This window comes from Microtus oregoni, unplaced genomic scaffold (assembly GCF_018167655.1).
Source record: "Microtus oregoni isolate MIOR12 unplaced genomic scaffold, Mior012 000026F_ref0000081, whole genome shotgun sequence".
NCBI classification, from domain to species: domain Eukaryota; kingdom Metazoa; phylum Chordata; class Mammalia; order Rodentia; family Cricetidae; genus Microtus; species Microtus oregoni.
In genome coordinates, this window is record NW_024543085.1 from 8899635 (window position 1) to 8915761 (window position 16127).

Genomic DNA, 16127 nt, shown 5'->3' on the forward strand with positions numbered 1-16127 from the left:
TTTTCTAGAGTTGATAAGATTTTTGAGCTATATGCCTTGTTTATTTCATGACCTCTATTATAAACTTTTTATTCCTAATCACATTATTGCAATATGCAGTATCTGAAATTTTGTCAGTCTCTTGGAAGGCAAAAATATTTATGTTTTTGTAGAATTGATGAAAAAGTAGCTTTTTTGGGTTTACCTTATTAAGAGAAGGGAGCATAAATTACCTGTAATTATGGAACAGAAATTGATAAAGAAGCAGTTAAGATGTTTTCATTAATATTTTGAGATTAAGGTGGGTATGATGTAATATCACAAATGCTTTTAGTTGTAATGTTATTTTTATTGTACAAAATATGTTCAGAATAGGCACTACTGTTCTTGGATTGAAATTTTTATGTAGAATTCCATCTGCTTAGTAAATTAATTTTATACTAATATATGTTGGTTTGCCTGGCGTCTCATTTATTTTATAATTGTCACCATTATTGTTTGAAAAGGCCTGCAAAATCATTTTTGTGATCATATTGTACCTTTATCATGCATACTTTCTATTTTCAACTCTAATTTTAGCATATTCAATTTATTATTTGAATACATATTAATTTATTTATTTGTAATCATTGGTATTGAACCATGGCTTCATTAATGATCTTTTAAATATGTCTTTATTTTTTATAAAAATATACTTAAGAGCAGAGAGCTAAATCAGTAGAGTACGTGACATACTAACACAGCAAAATTAAGTTGGATTTGTGATATTCAAAAAGGCTGGCTGTGGGGTTGTGCAGGATTTTGCATATAATCCTTTGACAGGGAGGAAGAGACAGGCAGGTCTGGGAGCTCACTGACCTACTGTTGCTATAACTTTACCACGGGACTTCAGATCTCAGTGCAAAACATTGTCTCAAATAAATAAACAGACAAACAAGTGTAAACCAAAGTAGACAGCAGATCTCCTGACAAACAGCACTTATGCTTGGCTTACCTTCGTATACACATCCAAACATCCACACGCAAACTTAACGTGCGTCACTCCAACATACATATACAGAACATCTCTCAGTGCCTCATTAGACATATTTCTCATTGCATTTGTTTTAGATTTTCCTGTAAAGCTTAAGTGCCTTGGGATCTTCATATTATTTTACTGAATGTAGTTTGTTATTTTCTCAAGTTCCTATGAACTAACATCCATAACTCTGTAGGGTCGGTTGCTTTGAATTTGAAACGATACCTCTTTGTAATTCAGGCTGTATACTAAAGTCTTTCATGTTTATTTTCTGTTCTCAGTGTTAATGTTTTAATGTTGAGTTTTTATGTATAATTTTTCAGGTTATTTCATATTTGCAGTTTATCAGTCATCCATAATTAGTTGATCCCAGCTGTTATTTCCTGCTTTGTCTGTAAATTTTTCTCAGGTGTTGGACAAATTACTTAGCATTTTTGTGCTTTAGTTTTTCCCCTGTATTGTAGTTGAACAGAATTGTACTTTGCTTTAGGTATCTTGTGATTAAGTGCTAAATGGTTGCAAAATTCTATGTAGCTATTAAGACAGTAATCTAGTATAGCATTGCAAAGGATGTTTATGTGAGTGTTGTTAATGGGCAGATGCATTTTCAGTGGTAAGTATTTCTGAAAATATGTATGAATATCAGAAATTATACATTCTCTAGTTTTGTTCAAAAAGATTTATAGAATATGGGGGACAAAAAGAAGTTTAGAATTTGTCATTATGTATTTTCTAAAATGATTAGATTAAAATAATTTCACCAGATGAGAGAAATATGACAATTATCAAGATCTTTAAAATATTTAACTTATCTTTAAAGCAATCTTGTGGAATTGGAATTTTTTAAACAATAATTCCATTTTACCATCTTTTTTTTTTTTTGGTTGTTGTTGTTGTTGTTGTTGCATGGTTTCTCTGTAGCTTTCGAGCCTGTCCTGGAACTAGCTCTTGTTGACCAGGCTGGCCTTTAAACTTCAAAAATTACCTGAGAACTTGCTCGTTAAAACTATATTCCTTTATGTTCTCAAAAATGTTCTGTTTAAATGCTAAAGGCCTACATGAGGCTTGTTAAAATTGTGGTATCTCTCTAAGCATATATCTGCCTTGATAATGTTCTATATTTACCTTGCCCACTTCCCAGTAATTAATTTGCTTTTATTTCCATCTATTGTGCTCAGAAATTCTTGATAAATGAATCATAGATACTTAATAAGCTTCATATAAATATTGGCTCTTTTAAATAAAATCTCTATGATTATAAATGAATCTAAAAGCAAATTGGGTCACTATATAAAAATACATATTTAGTAGATACATTTCAAAGGCTTGGTAGTGGAGACATGCTTTTCAGTAGATGAAGTACAGTGAACACTTGTATGTGTATGAGATAAGGAAAGGAACCTGATGCATCCATACAAGAGCAGACATGTTGTAATCCTTGTATTTCAAAGTATTTGATTCTTCAAAAGATAAACTTTAGAGCCAAGAAAGTATGTCTTCTCCATGAACTTTTTACTCTTCTATCAAACTGAGAGCAAGATGAACTATATGCCTCATAATTAGCATTAATTAGGTAAATACAATATGACACAGAGAGAGAGAGCACAAAAGTTTCTACAAAAAAAAAGTTTCTTATCTGTGAGTTTTCTTAAGCTGGTACTTTTTATTTTATTTTTCATATAGTTGTTAATCAGAAGCATAAGGATAGAAGACAACCTGCCACTATTTCAGTGTTACAGCTAATTCTCTGCTCTTACATGTATGCTGGGATTTCATTTGAGGAAGCGGCAGCTTATATTGATATTGGACCATTTTGGCTACAAAGTTAGAATGTTAGCATGATGCCTAAATAATGCTATGAGCACTTTTATTTCCTTCAGATTTTAAATGTCTTGCTTCTAGATACTTTTTCTTAATCTAAATTTGATTGCATCATATACTATTAGGGACACCAGAATTTATGTATAATACATTTTTATTTCAAATATTAATCTCTAATGAGTCTTAAGTTTTTAAATTTTTAATTAAGTTTTTTGTCCTAACCAGTTTGGAGGACAGTAAATTTCCTGAATCATAATTGAGTTTTTCTCTCAGAGATTTGTTTTGACTGACAGTGAAGCTAACTTTGGCTGTCATTTAGTTATTATTTTCAAAGATATTTTTCCCTGTTCCCTCCTGGTACATACTACATCTGAGTTACAGCCTCAGCCCTATACTATGCTCAGTATTTTCATGTCACTTAATACCACTAAAGCTGGATTACTCAAATTACTTTAAAAATATAATTTGCTTTTGTTTCCTTTAAGGAAAGTTAGAATTACATTTCGTAGAATTCTTAATTTTACTTTGTTTTGATTGTAGACGTGCTCCATTACTGACTTGTTAGAAACTTCTAATACAGAAATTATTATTTTTCTGAATGACTGTGTATTGTATGTATAATGTGCTGATGAGGAAGCATGGGCTTGCTTGTGCAGGCAGACGCTCTGTGAACTCAGAACTCAGTCAGCCCCAGACTCCCATCTTTCTTTGTTGTTGTTGTTTATGTTGAAACAGTCTCACTAAACTGCCTTCTTGCATGTTTTAACAAATTATGTTATTAAATTTGACAACGTATTAAATATTCCTAATTCTCATGGTAGATATGATAATTGAATATAAAAGGCACAAGTTTCATAGCAAGATCCCTCTAATAACTCATAGCCTTAAACTGTCATTTGCTTAACTCTTTTAACAGAGTTCATATCAGAGGGGAAGAAAAATCCCATAGTCCAAATCTAGGCTGAATCATAAGGAATTGTTTGCATTTAAGCAGCGGTTTATAATTATGACCACATTGTAACTTTATTTTCTTGTATTTTTAACTTTTGATATGTGGAAGGTGGTAGGGTGAGTTTGAGACAGGCTGGCCTCGGCCGGCCTGGGAATGTAGACCAGATGAGCCTTAAATAGGCAGTGATTCTTGTTTTGCTTCTAGTTCCTGTTTGGTGAAATTGATAGGTGTGTGCAACTGTACCCAACAATACTTGATTTTTATGTTGTCATTATCTTTAAAACAACTTTAGACCACATTTTGACTATCTTCCCTTTATGTTGCTTTATAATTGATGGATTAAGCCTCTTCAAATGGAAGGCAGTTTTCTAGCCTCTCTGTGTCTCATTATTCTACGACAATAGAAACAGATCATAAAAGTTAGTCAGACCTTTGATGAGTAAGCAGCTGTCTTGTTTAAACACCTCTTTTGGGTTCTGATTTTTACCCCTTAAGTTTTCACCCCCTCAAATATCCATATTAATTTATTTTTATTTTTAAAACAAGATCTTTTGCTATGTAGCTGTGCCTGACTTTTATTAAAAACTGAAGGTTCTTTCTACATTTTGTGAGGCAGTATTGTGAATTGAATGATTTATAATCAGTCACCCTGTTGGCTTCAACCCTATGTTTGTTTGTAACTTGTCAACTTTGCCTTCATCTCCTCTTGATTTAATTTTCTGTTAAAACTAATAGATAATAATGCCTGCTATGTAGGTTGTCTGGAACAATAAATGTGATGATATAACACATGATTAGGAAATGGCAGATGTTGCACATATACAAAGAATTACTATAATAAAACATGTACTTTTTGCATGATCTCACATGTTCATCTTAGCTACCCAGTAAGGTAGGCAGTTATTGCCACTGACTTGGTCTTGGTGAGAAACTAAGGCGCAAAGTCAGGTTATTTCCCAGAAGTTGTGTAACTAAAAAGTAATGAATTCGAACTTGCACCATCTGGCTTCAAATTCCAAAATGCTGGGTACTTTACATTTCAGTTCACTGTTGCTTAAAACTTGTCCAAGCATGTAGCAGAAACTCTTAATGCTAGCACGTGAGAGTGAGGCGAGAGGATCTGTAGTCGAGAGCTGTCTAAGTTAAATACCCACACAGTGATCCTCTGTCTCCAAACAAACAGGAAAACATGTTTGTTACAGGCTAGGTGATGGTACTCATTTCATGCTGATTTTGATTTTTTTTATTTGCTTGCTTACTCGACTATCCTTATTTTTTTCAGTAAAGTGAACCTTATGCTTTTAAGCATTGTTGTTTTTTAGTTAAGCATTTATTAAAATAGTCTAACTGTTCGTTTAACTTTATATGTCATTGTGTTATTCTTTACCTGTATTTTATATTGACTAGAGAACACAGCACTAATGATGGGAATGGGACTTTACTATGCTTCTCTGGGAACTTGATATTTGAGAAGCTAGTTACATATTAGAAAACGTTAAGGTTCATCGTCATTTCCAAAGTCAGCTAATATAATTACATTGTACTTGTAGTATATGTAGTTAAATGTCACATGCATACATCCTTAGCTCGCTTATATAACATACACATTTAATGGCATCTAATTTATTAAAATTGCTGTTTGGGAAATTTTTCACTTTCTAAAGTTTTAGTAATGTGAATTATGTTCACATTTAAAAATACTCTGTGGTTCTTTTGTATTAGGAATAAAGCATCACTGCTGTATGTTAAAGAAACTTGAATATAATGCTGAGCTTTAGAGAGGGAAATAATTAGTTGCTACTTTATGCAAAACAAGTTTACTCAAGAGTTTAGTGTCACTATTTTCATTTTATAAGTGAACTTTGCAGATCAGATGTACCTCACAAAAGTTGGTCTTGAGAGGGGAGAAGGGAAGGTGGAGGAGAAATGGAGGGAACGGGATAGTGAGTTGAGAGCAAGGAAAGAGATATTTTGATAGAGCTCTGGAGTCAAATTAAGCTCTTCATTTTTGAACAGCAAGTACTTTACCGAGTGAGTTATCTGCCCTACCCCAAAAATTGATTTGAAAATACCCTTTAAGTCTCACATTCCATAGTTTTGTAATATTGTGTCTAAGGGAGAGAAATTTGGATATACGAAATGTTACTCAGCTGTAAGAAATTCTGAATACAAAAAAATTTTGGTGATTACTATTTTTAATATTATCAACTCATAATATTTTTTCTCATTTTGATCTTATATATTTTACAGACTATATTTTGTTAAAAGTCTGAGCTAATTATGTAGAACTTTAAGACAATTTTGAAGCCATTTCTGACAACTCTCAGTCCTTCCCCTCCTCCCCTGGGAACCAAGGACTTAACAGCTATGCATGCCCATACTGAGATGTTGGGAACTTTCCATCTCCCTGAATAAGGGCAAGATAACCCTTAGGTGTTGACTCAGTTACTGATGTTTTGACTTGGTCCCTGGGAAGGGGCAAAATGACCCTCAGAAGTTTCCCTTTACCTCATCTGATCTGGCAATCACTCTCCAGCCAATTACTGGTAATAGCCTTTTTGAATAAGCCAATCATAATAGTTAAAAAACAACCTCCAGACACCCCTTCCTTCTGTGTTTTTTCCCTTTAAAATAGCCTGTACCAGACATTCAGGGTCTTCTAGCCTCCCGACTGCTGGAAGACCCTGTCATGACAGAATTAATAAAATCCTCATGCTTTTACATCAGCGGTGATATGAGAGATGGTCTCTTGGGGCGACTCCTCCTCCTTGGTGATTGGACGCCCTGGTCCAACAATTATAAGGCATTTGCTTCTCATTTATTGTTATCAAAAAGGTTTGTAGTAGAATTTTGCTTTAACTTGACAAGCGTCATCTTTGTTGAAATCAAAATAAGCTGATTTTTAAAAACAATGAAATGTTTATAGATAAACATGAATTATGTTATCTGATTAGGTGTTGCATATCTTTATTGCCTGTATTGCTACGACTTTACTGGGTGACATGAGATTGCTCTTCATTTTAGTTCTTAACGATGGAACAGTTTCCAGAAACAATTACAGAATTAGCTTTTCATACTATAGTGCATCTAGTATAATTTAAAGATAAATATAGGCGGCCCCTGTATACAGCAGTTACCTTTGTGAAAAGAGCTCCCTCGTATTCTGTTCTCGTTTTCTAGAGTGACCTTGCGTTTTATTAAGAAAATGCATAACCCAGTATTGGGCGGGTGTTGTAAGGTGGCTCAGTAGCTGGCGTTCACCACTGCTTGTAAACAGCAGTTATTCTCAATCACAGCCTTACTTTCAGCCAGATAACCACCAAAGTCACTGCTCTGTGCTTTCCTGAAAATGCCATAATCCTTCAAATGCCACATTAAATTGAGAGAGAGAACCATCAGTGCCTGCACAGTTATGTAAAAGGATGAGCATGAACTGAGTGAGATGTTCTGGAAGAGCAGTAACCTTTCCCTGGATGTGTGCGTTTCCCATTACATTTTTGACACAAAACGTTGCAAAATGATTTAATGGTGGCATTTTGTTTTGCTGACTTTCCTTTTTTTCATTAAAAAGAAACCAAAGTTAGGTTAGAAATGTAGGGGAAGAGTAACCAAGCACTGAATTTTATAAGAATCTGTTTTCAAATTCAGTTAATAAAAATATTTAGAAATGTGCATTTCCCCCTTTTATATTGTATGTTAGCTTTACCAAACAGAATCATTACCTCAGTTGTATTGTCCAGGTTGCCTTTTCTACCATTGTTTCTCTCTCTCTCTTTCTTCTTTCTTTCTTTTTTTTTTTTTTTTTTTTTTTTTTTTTTTTTGTCAGAGACCAGCTTCGACAAAAATATCACTTACTAGGGTAGGGGCATGGGGATTAGAAAAATAAGTAAAGAGAAGGAAGATGCCAGTGAAAAGAACAAACAGAAACATGTGATAGTACTGGGAGGGAGTTCCAGTGAATACTCAAGTCGCCTGTGTTTAGTTTCCATTTGCTTGAAATACTGCAACTCCAAAAGGCAGGAGTGAGAAAAAAGCTGCATTAGCATGAAGCAAGGAAATGGACACACCAGTTGAAGGTTGTGGGCTACATTCTTAGTTAGGCATTTTATTGCTCTAACAAGACAAGTAATGCACACACTCTGGACCAAAACATTCTTTAGGCAAACCACTTCCTGAGTGGAATCCATTGTTATCTCCCTAAGGGAATAGGAATTTAGTTGAATCCTTAGACTTTTGTTTGAGGTAGAAACAGATGTACTTCTCTATACCTGAAACACAAGGTCTTAGCCACACCTGTTGACGGAGAGAGCAGAACTCTCTAATCTAAATCTAGGTGTGACCTTCATTTGAGATTGAAACACAATAACCTTGAAGGAACAGAAGTAAATTCTAACTCTGAGCTTTGGTTAGGGTGGAATGGCAACAACTTTGAGCAAGCTGAAACTCTCTGACCTTCAGACAAGGAGGAAATAGGCTCACATTTTTTGGCAAGTAACTGTGATCATCAATGGCATTTCAACAAATTAGAAAAGCTTTATTGCTTTATTTAAATTATTACACAGACTTAACCTGTTTCATGTGCCTTTGTTGCTTATTTTGCTACCTGTGACTTAAACAGTGAGATTGTTTCCGCAGACTCCTTTGTCTAAAAGGCGGATACCTGATAACATTGAGATTCACATTTGTGTTGGGAATAAATGCCATTATCCTATCCTGTCATACGTAATGCAGGACAGAGCTAACTTATACCTATGGAAGCAGAGCAGATATAACTGGATGGATTAACTCGACAGACTGCAGTTTGTAAGGCACTTGCCTCACATTTTTGTTTGTTGTTGATATGGAAAACCTCATTGTGTGCCCCATCACATAACTACTTAAAAAAAAGAGAGAGTTTGTCATATGTGCATAATTTTAGTGTCTCCTTTTATGAAAACAGTGCATCAGATTAACTGAACATTCTTTTATCTTTTTGCCCATAGAATGTTATAGTAATAGTACTTTGTGAAAGTTGGAGTGTCTTAGCTACAATGCTACCCGTTCTTTCTTTTCCTCTAACAAAGATTTCAGCAAGAAACTTCATTTTTTTCCCTAAGAACTCTGGTGGAATTAGATTCTGTTTGCTGATGAACATTAACTATTGCTTTTTCTCCCAAATGTCTTAATGGAAGGACTTAGGTTTTGTTTAGAAACTCATCATCTTCTTTAATTTCATTCAAACTGTTGTCTATATAAAACTAAGATATTATGTAGTGTAGCTTTATGAAACTCTATAGCTTCAACTACAGATTACATAAGCACCTGTTAGTGATGTGAATTCACTGTGCCCTCGGTGCTGAGCAGACACACTGGAGTGCTGTGAAGAAAAAAACAGAAAATTCCTAAGCAGCCTTATAATCTACATATAATCTACATTTATTCAGTCTCTTCATTAAAAGACTAGCTATTTTTAACTGTTTCTCATAGGAGTGATGCTGTGACGGTTAGAAATCATTGCCTAGGAAACTGTAGAGAACTGATGGTCATCTGGACTAAGGTTTATCACTCTGGCTTGAAAACCCAGACAAGCACATGGAAATTAATGGTACCAAGTGTCATAGTTGTAGAAATATGTGTTCCCAGGAGCTCAGGTCAGCTGTCTCTGTGGGTTCCTTCATCATAACCTTGACACCCCCTACCCCCATCGCCCACTTAGGCAATCCTGCCTCCCCTTCTACAGGAGGTCTCCATGAGGAATGGCCCTGTGCTTGGCTGTGGATCTCTGCATCTGCTTCTTTTAGTTACTGGATAAAGGCTCTCTGGTAACAATTAGGGTAGTCACCAGTTTGATTACAGGAGATGGCTAGTTCAGGCACCCTCTCCACTTTTGCTAAGAGTATTAACTGGGGCCATCCTTGTGGGTTCCTGGGAGTTTCCCTGGCACCAGGTTTCTCCCGAACCCCAAAATGGTCTCACTATCAAGATGCCTCTTTTCTTACTCTCCTCCTCCATCCAGCTCTCAACCCACCTCCATGCCCAGCCAGCCCAACCCACTCCCTCAAGTTCCCATCTGCCCACCCTGCCCCCATTTCACCCAGGAGTTCTTCTCTATTTCTCCTTCCCAGGGAAATCCATGGTACTTTTTTCTTCTTCAGTGCTGATTTCTTCGCTCCAGCTGAGCAAGATCAGTTGTCCCAGCAAAGGCAAGGTTTCACTTCAGTGGTTCTGGTGTCCCATAGAGTCACAAGGTTCTTCCCAACTGAGCAAACCACAGATTCTCCACTCAGAATAGCAAACATCCCTGGTAGAATCTTTAAGGTGCTCTCAGCAGTCTTATCTTCTAAACTCGTACAGAACAGCCCACTGAGCTCAGAACACTCGATGGTTTTTCTAGTCCAGAGTTCCAAAATCCTTCCACAATCCTCCCCAAAACAACATGGTCAGGTCTGTCAAAATAGTGTCCTATAATCCTGGTACCAGTTTATCTTAGAATTGTTACTGTTGTGATGAAACACCGTGAACAAAAGCAACGTGGGGAGGAAGGATTTATTTCACTAAGTTCATCAAAAGCAGTGAGGGCAGGAACTCAAGCAGGGCAGGAATCTTGGGGGACTCTCTGGTTTGCTCCCCCTGGCGTGTTCTACCTCCTTCCTTAAATAGCTCAGGACCACCAACCCTGGTCCCACAATCACTCACTAAGAAAATGCCCTATAGGCATGCCTGCGACCCAGTCTCATGGAGATATTTCTCAGTTGACACTCTCTTCTCTGAAGACTAGCTTATATCAAGTTGTTTTAATACTGGTCAACACACTGACGAAATAAATTTAACTAAACAAAAAGGAAAGGCACGAAATAAAATTAATTCCATTTTATTTTGTATGCCCTAATTTAGCACAGTGAGTTCATGGATTTCCTTTTCATATTTTTCTCTGTTCACCTTGAATTGTTTATAGGTAATATGCATTCTAAGATGTATTTTCCCCTTTTCATTCATTAGAGCATTCCCGAACCTTTTTGATGTTTAGTTATTCTTCTTTGCCACAAATACCAGGAGTAACTGGAGTTCAAAAAGACAGTTTCAGACAACAGTATACTCAGCCATGCCTACCTGAATATGTAGCTTGGGTTTCTTTCTAAATCGCTCGCAGTTTCACCAAACTGTTAGGATTCCCCTCTTTGGGCTTAGCCATTTCACTCCTTCATCTTTGAAGTATTCGGCGTTTCTGTTCAAAAATTAAGTGAGACAACCTAAACCCAAGACAGTTTTTCGTTTCTCTTACATGTGGATTCTAGTCTCTAAAGTGTGTGTGTGTGTGTGTGTGTGTGTGTGTGTGTGCGCGTGCGTGCATGTGTAAATGTGGGTAAAGCCTAAGTAACTAAAAGAAGGCCAAGAGACGGTAATAAGGAAGTCATGAGGAAAGACAGAGGTAGCAAAAGGACACGTGTGTCATGAAACAGTAATAAAAGAGCCTCACAGAAGTGACAAGGCGGTTTTGAGTTGTAGGGGTGGGGAAGATGAGAACCTCTTAAAATATATCTTGTTCAAAATTACCTTCCTAGAGACCTGTAGCATTAGCTCAGTCGTAGAGTGTTTGAGTAGTATGCCCTAGGCCATAGGTTTTGTCACTAGCACTACATAATCCAGGCATGGTGCCACATGCCCATAATCTCAGCATTTAAGTGGTAAAGGCAGGAGAATTGGGACCTTATAGTAATGCTGATTATATTGCAAAATTGGGGCTGGCCTGGGCTACAGCAGACTCCAAATCAAAAAACAAGCAAACAAACAAAAAGAAACACCAAACCTGATTTAATAGCCTTACGTGCTAGTTTACAAAAAGAAAACTCCAATTTTCGTTCTGTTATTTCGTCATGTTCTGCTTTCCCTTCAAGCTCACTCATGTGTACTCTCACCTCCCATCCTCCCTCCGAGCCTTCAGAGTTCTTGAATTCTATCAGTCCACTATATGAAAGTCAGAAAGCTAAACGAATTTAGAAAAATAAATTCTATTTCCTCAAATATATGAGTATGTGTGGATGTGTGTGTGAATTATATAGAGTTACCTAGTAATTGATGACCAGTGCAAAATGAAAGGGGCTGTAAAAAGAATAGATAATTGTGAGATATGAGGAAAGAATGGAGCAAGGTGTTTCAGAAGAGTAGAACTCTGTATGCGTTTCCAGGAAGATGGAAAGTTATCACAAGTCAAGAGTGTTCTGAATAAAAGAAGTTAATTAGGTGTTTGATTGATACAATTTGTTTTGTGTTCATGGCTTATGCATATATCTGTGTGTGTATATTCACATGCACTTGCCTGCGTAATATGTCATTCTCCATGTTTGTTTGCTTTTATAATTCATTTTGCCTTGAGTAAACCACATGTTTTTAATTGTTGATAATTTCATTCGTGCATACTTGTTTTGATAAAATTCACCTCTTCCCTCCCTCCAGCTTCTCCCCTCTCCTTTCTGTGTAACCTTTTACTTCCCAACTTCATGTGGTGGTTCTTTTAAATCTGCATTAGAATACATGCAGACCATGATACAACAAGGCCCTTGATAAAGCCAGGCAACTTAGTGACTCTTTAGTAATCAGCAAGACAAAATAGCAAGAAAAGAGAGCAGTGAGTGTAAAGATTTCAGTAAGTGAAGGAGAGGGAGTGATTTATGTAATTGGTAGAAAGTGACTGAATCCTATTGATTCCATCGTGCCTAGGCTGCCTTTTGTCTTCAGATGTGTTGATCTGATTCACTGAGCCATTATAGGGATACCCTGACAATTTCATTTGAAGCAAACCTCTTCCCTGTGATGTTCTTTGTAGAGAATATATTTAAAGAATTGCTTCCTTGTAGTTTATCAGTCAGTTATCATAGAGCTCAACTGGTTGTGACTTACAGACTATGTCACACTTATTATCCTTGACATTGTGCATTAACTTAGCACTTAAAATGATTTACACACACAATAAGTACCTGAATGACTGCACATTAAAATCTTAAGGTTATAATTTCAGTAGTGTAGTTGTGAGCCTCTTGTTGGGGAAGAGAGACCACTTGTTGATTCCCAGCCGCCTGTCTAGCTTAGATCCAAAATATACAGAAACTATATTAATTATATCACTGCTTGACCCCTTAGCTTTAGCTTCTTATTGGCTAACTTTATATTAATTTAACCCATTTCTATTAATCTGTATATCGCTACGTGGCTGTGGCTTACCAGGTAAAATTCTCAGTGTCTGTCTCCAGCGGCTCCATGGCTCCTTCCTACTCCACCTTTTTCTTCCCATGCTATAGGCCAAGCCAGTTTTCTTTATTCATTAACCAATAAAATCAACACATAGACAGAAAGACTTCTCTCACCAGCCTCTTTAACTTACCTCTCTTCAATTTACCATAGTTTTTAAGATGAAATGTCTCAAGTATTTTAGAAATATGGAAATATAAAAATACAGTATTTAGTTCCGGCGCGAAGGTCACAGACAAGATGGTGCCCCCAGTTCAGGTCTCTCCGCTCATCAAGCTCGGCCGATACTCAGCCCTGGTCCTCGGCATGGCCTACGGTGCCAAGCGCTATAGTTACCTAAAGCCCCGGGCAGAGGAGGAGAGGAGGGTGGCTGCGGAGGAGAAGAAGAGACTAGATGAGCTGAAACGGATTGAAAGAGAACGGGCAGAAGCTCAAGATGACAGCATACTCAAGTGAAGCGCCAGTGAGCTTGCCTTTCTTAAGTCGCTGAGAATGAATAAAAGCTTTGTCATGTGAAAAAAAAAAAATACAGTATTTAAAAAAGGTAGAAAAAAACTAGGTCATTAAACTTTAAATATTTTCATAAACCTTTTTTATTTCTTTTATCAAAGAACTAAAGTATGGGTAAAATAAAAGAAACTTTGGTTAAATATTAGGATACAGTTGTCAAGGATAAATTTAAATATAATAATGAATTTGTGTAACTAAAACAAGGTACTGTCTGAAGAAGAGATAATAAATTCTAAAAATCATGGTTTAATTTTCTGAAACCATTACAAACAGGGTTGCCAGTTGGTCATCATATTTTCTGTAAAAACTTAAATCATTTTTAAGTGGCTGTGTAAAACTCCATGTATCTAAAATATTAATAGATAAAGGTTTACTTATCAAGTCTGCCGTATGTTAATAGAAGCACTACAGCAACCCACTAGAGCTCCTAGGACACGGCAGATTTGCTGTGCTCTCTCCAGCGCTCGGAGCAGAGTACTTCATTAAAGCCTTTGCACACCAGAAAACAACAACAACAAAAAGCAGTCCCATCTTTCCTCAAAGTAGAAACATCAGACACCCATTACCTTTAAAAGGACTTTGGAAGGTAGGCGAAAATACATTTGGTAGTAGTCACTGATGATAAAGGCCATGGTGGTCAATATCCATGAAGAAGGTATGGACGCTTCTTGAATTTGTTAGTTTCTGTTGGTTTTTCTTGTGAGGGCCCTTGAGTTCTTTATATATTTTGGATATTAGCTCTCTATTGCATGTATAGTTAGTAAAAATCTTTTCTCATTCTATAGGCTGCCTCTTTGTACAAATGAAGGTGTCCTTTGGCTTGCTTCAGCTTTCCAGCTTTTGGAAGTCTGTTTATTAATTGTTCTTAGTACCTGTGGTAGCAGTGTACTTTTCAGAAAATCTTTTCCTGTGCCAGTGAGTTAAGGGTTGTTCCCCACTTTCTTTTCTATCTGCTTCAATGTATCTGTTTTATGTAGAGGTCCCTGATCCATTTGGAGTTGAGTTTTGTGCAGGTTGATAAGTATGGATCTATTTGAATTCTCCTACATGCAAGCCATCTAGATTGGCAAGCACCAATTTTAAAGATGCTATCCTTTTTTCTAGTGTGTATTTCTGGCAAAAATTAGCTGTCTACAGGTATGTGGGTTTATGTCTAGGTCTTCATTTCAACTTTATTGAACAATGTGTTTGTTTTGTACCAATACTATTATGTTTTTATTACTATTACTCCATTTGGGATGGTGAGACCACCAGCAGTTCTTTTATTATTTGAAATTGTTTTAGCTATCCTGTTTTGTGTGTGTATATATGTGTGGTGTTTGTCTCCATTTAAAACTGAAGATTTTCTCTTCAAGATATATAAAAATTGTGTTGGAATTTTGATGGGGATTGTATTAAACCTGTAGATTGTTTTTGTTAGGCTGGCCAGTTTTACTATACCAATCTTACTGATGAATGTCCGTGAGAGTTCTTTCCCTCTTTTGATCTCTTCTTCATATTCTTTCTTTACTCTCTTACTTTTTTTTAACGTTCTAAGTATTTGACTTGTTTGATTAGAATTATCAGATGTTATTTTATATTATCTGACGCTATTGTGAAAAGTGTTATTTCCCCAATTTTTTTTCAGTCCATTTGTCATGTGTATACAGGAGGGCTACTGAGTTTTGTGAGAAAATTTTATATTCAGAAACTTTGCTAAAAGTGTTTTTCAGCTGTAGGAGTTTCCAGATGGAAGGTTTAGGGTTACTGATATATGCTGCATGTCATCTGCAAATACCAATCTTTGACTTCCTTCTTTCAGTTGATAGCCCTTGATCTCTTTTAGTTATCTTGTTGCTGTAGCTAATACTTCAAGTACTATGTTGAGTAGATATGGCGAGAGTGCACAATCTTGTGTTGTGCCCAATTTTAGTGAATGCTTTGAGCTTCTCTCCATTTAACTCGTTGGCTACAGCTTTGGTATAAATTGCCTTTATTCTGTTGAGCTGCTCTTAAAACTTCTACCTAGAAATTCCTAAAACTGATAAATTATTTAAAAGCAATGAGTAGAAACATGTTTTAAAGTTTTGTTCAAACTATCAAAAATGCAATGAATATTTGTGTGTGTGTGTGTATATATATATAATACACATATATGTATACATAAATTTACACAATATATACAATATATGTACATACATCTGTGTGTTACTAGTATTTGGAGAAGAATTTGTTTTTAATATTCACTGCATGTATCATAAATTCTTTTAAGCTATATGTGTGTTTACACTCAATCTTGTATATATTAATATATATTATGTATTTTAAATAAATACAAAATAATATAAATATAGTAATATAATAATATATAATTATATATTTCTTTTTTAAACCTTCCTTGATGTGATATCTCCTCCTCCTCTGTCTATTCATGCTGCCCTCCCTTAATTAAAATCTGCTCCTCGAGTTTTTGCCATTCCTTCTCATAGCATTGTGTCCAACTTTGTGTCTTTAGTAGTGTTATTCTATCCACCTCAAAGGACCTTTATATTTTCCTGGATTCTGCAGTTGTTACAGGTTATATATGTTTACCTAAAGATTTACATCAAGGATCCACAAATAAGAGAGAATATATGGCGTTTG

The 16127-nt window shown here is 35.9% G+C and overlaps 2 protein-coding genes across 4 annotated transcripts in view; both read left to right on the forward strand.

Annotated features, from left to right (window-relative positions):
* Nucleotides 1-16127, forward strand: part of Phf14 (PHD finger protein 14) — a 126241-nt gene that overhangs the window by 65282 nt on the left and 44832 nt on the right. The window lies entirely within an intron of this gene.
* Nucleotides 13213-13522, forward strand: LOC121463324 (ATP synthase subunit e, mitochondrial). The gene has a single exon (XM_041675458.1). The coding sequence runs from the start codon at nt 13236-13238 to the stop codon at nt 13449-13451; it is 216 nt and encodes a 71-aa protein (XP_041531392.1). The 5' UTR covers nt 13213-13235; the 3' UTR covers nt 13452-13522.

Coding starts and splice junctions, on each gene's coding strand:
- LOC121463324 (XM_041675458.1), top strand. CDS start 13,236: ATGGTGCCCCCAGTTCAGGTCTCTCCGCTCATCAAGCTCGGCCGATAC.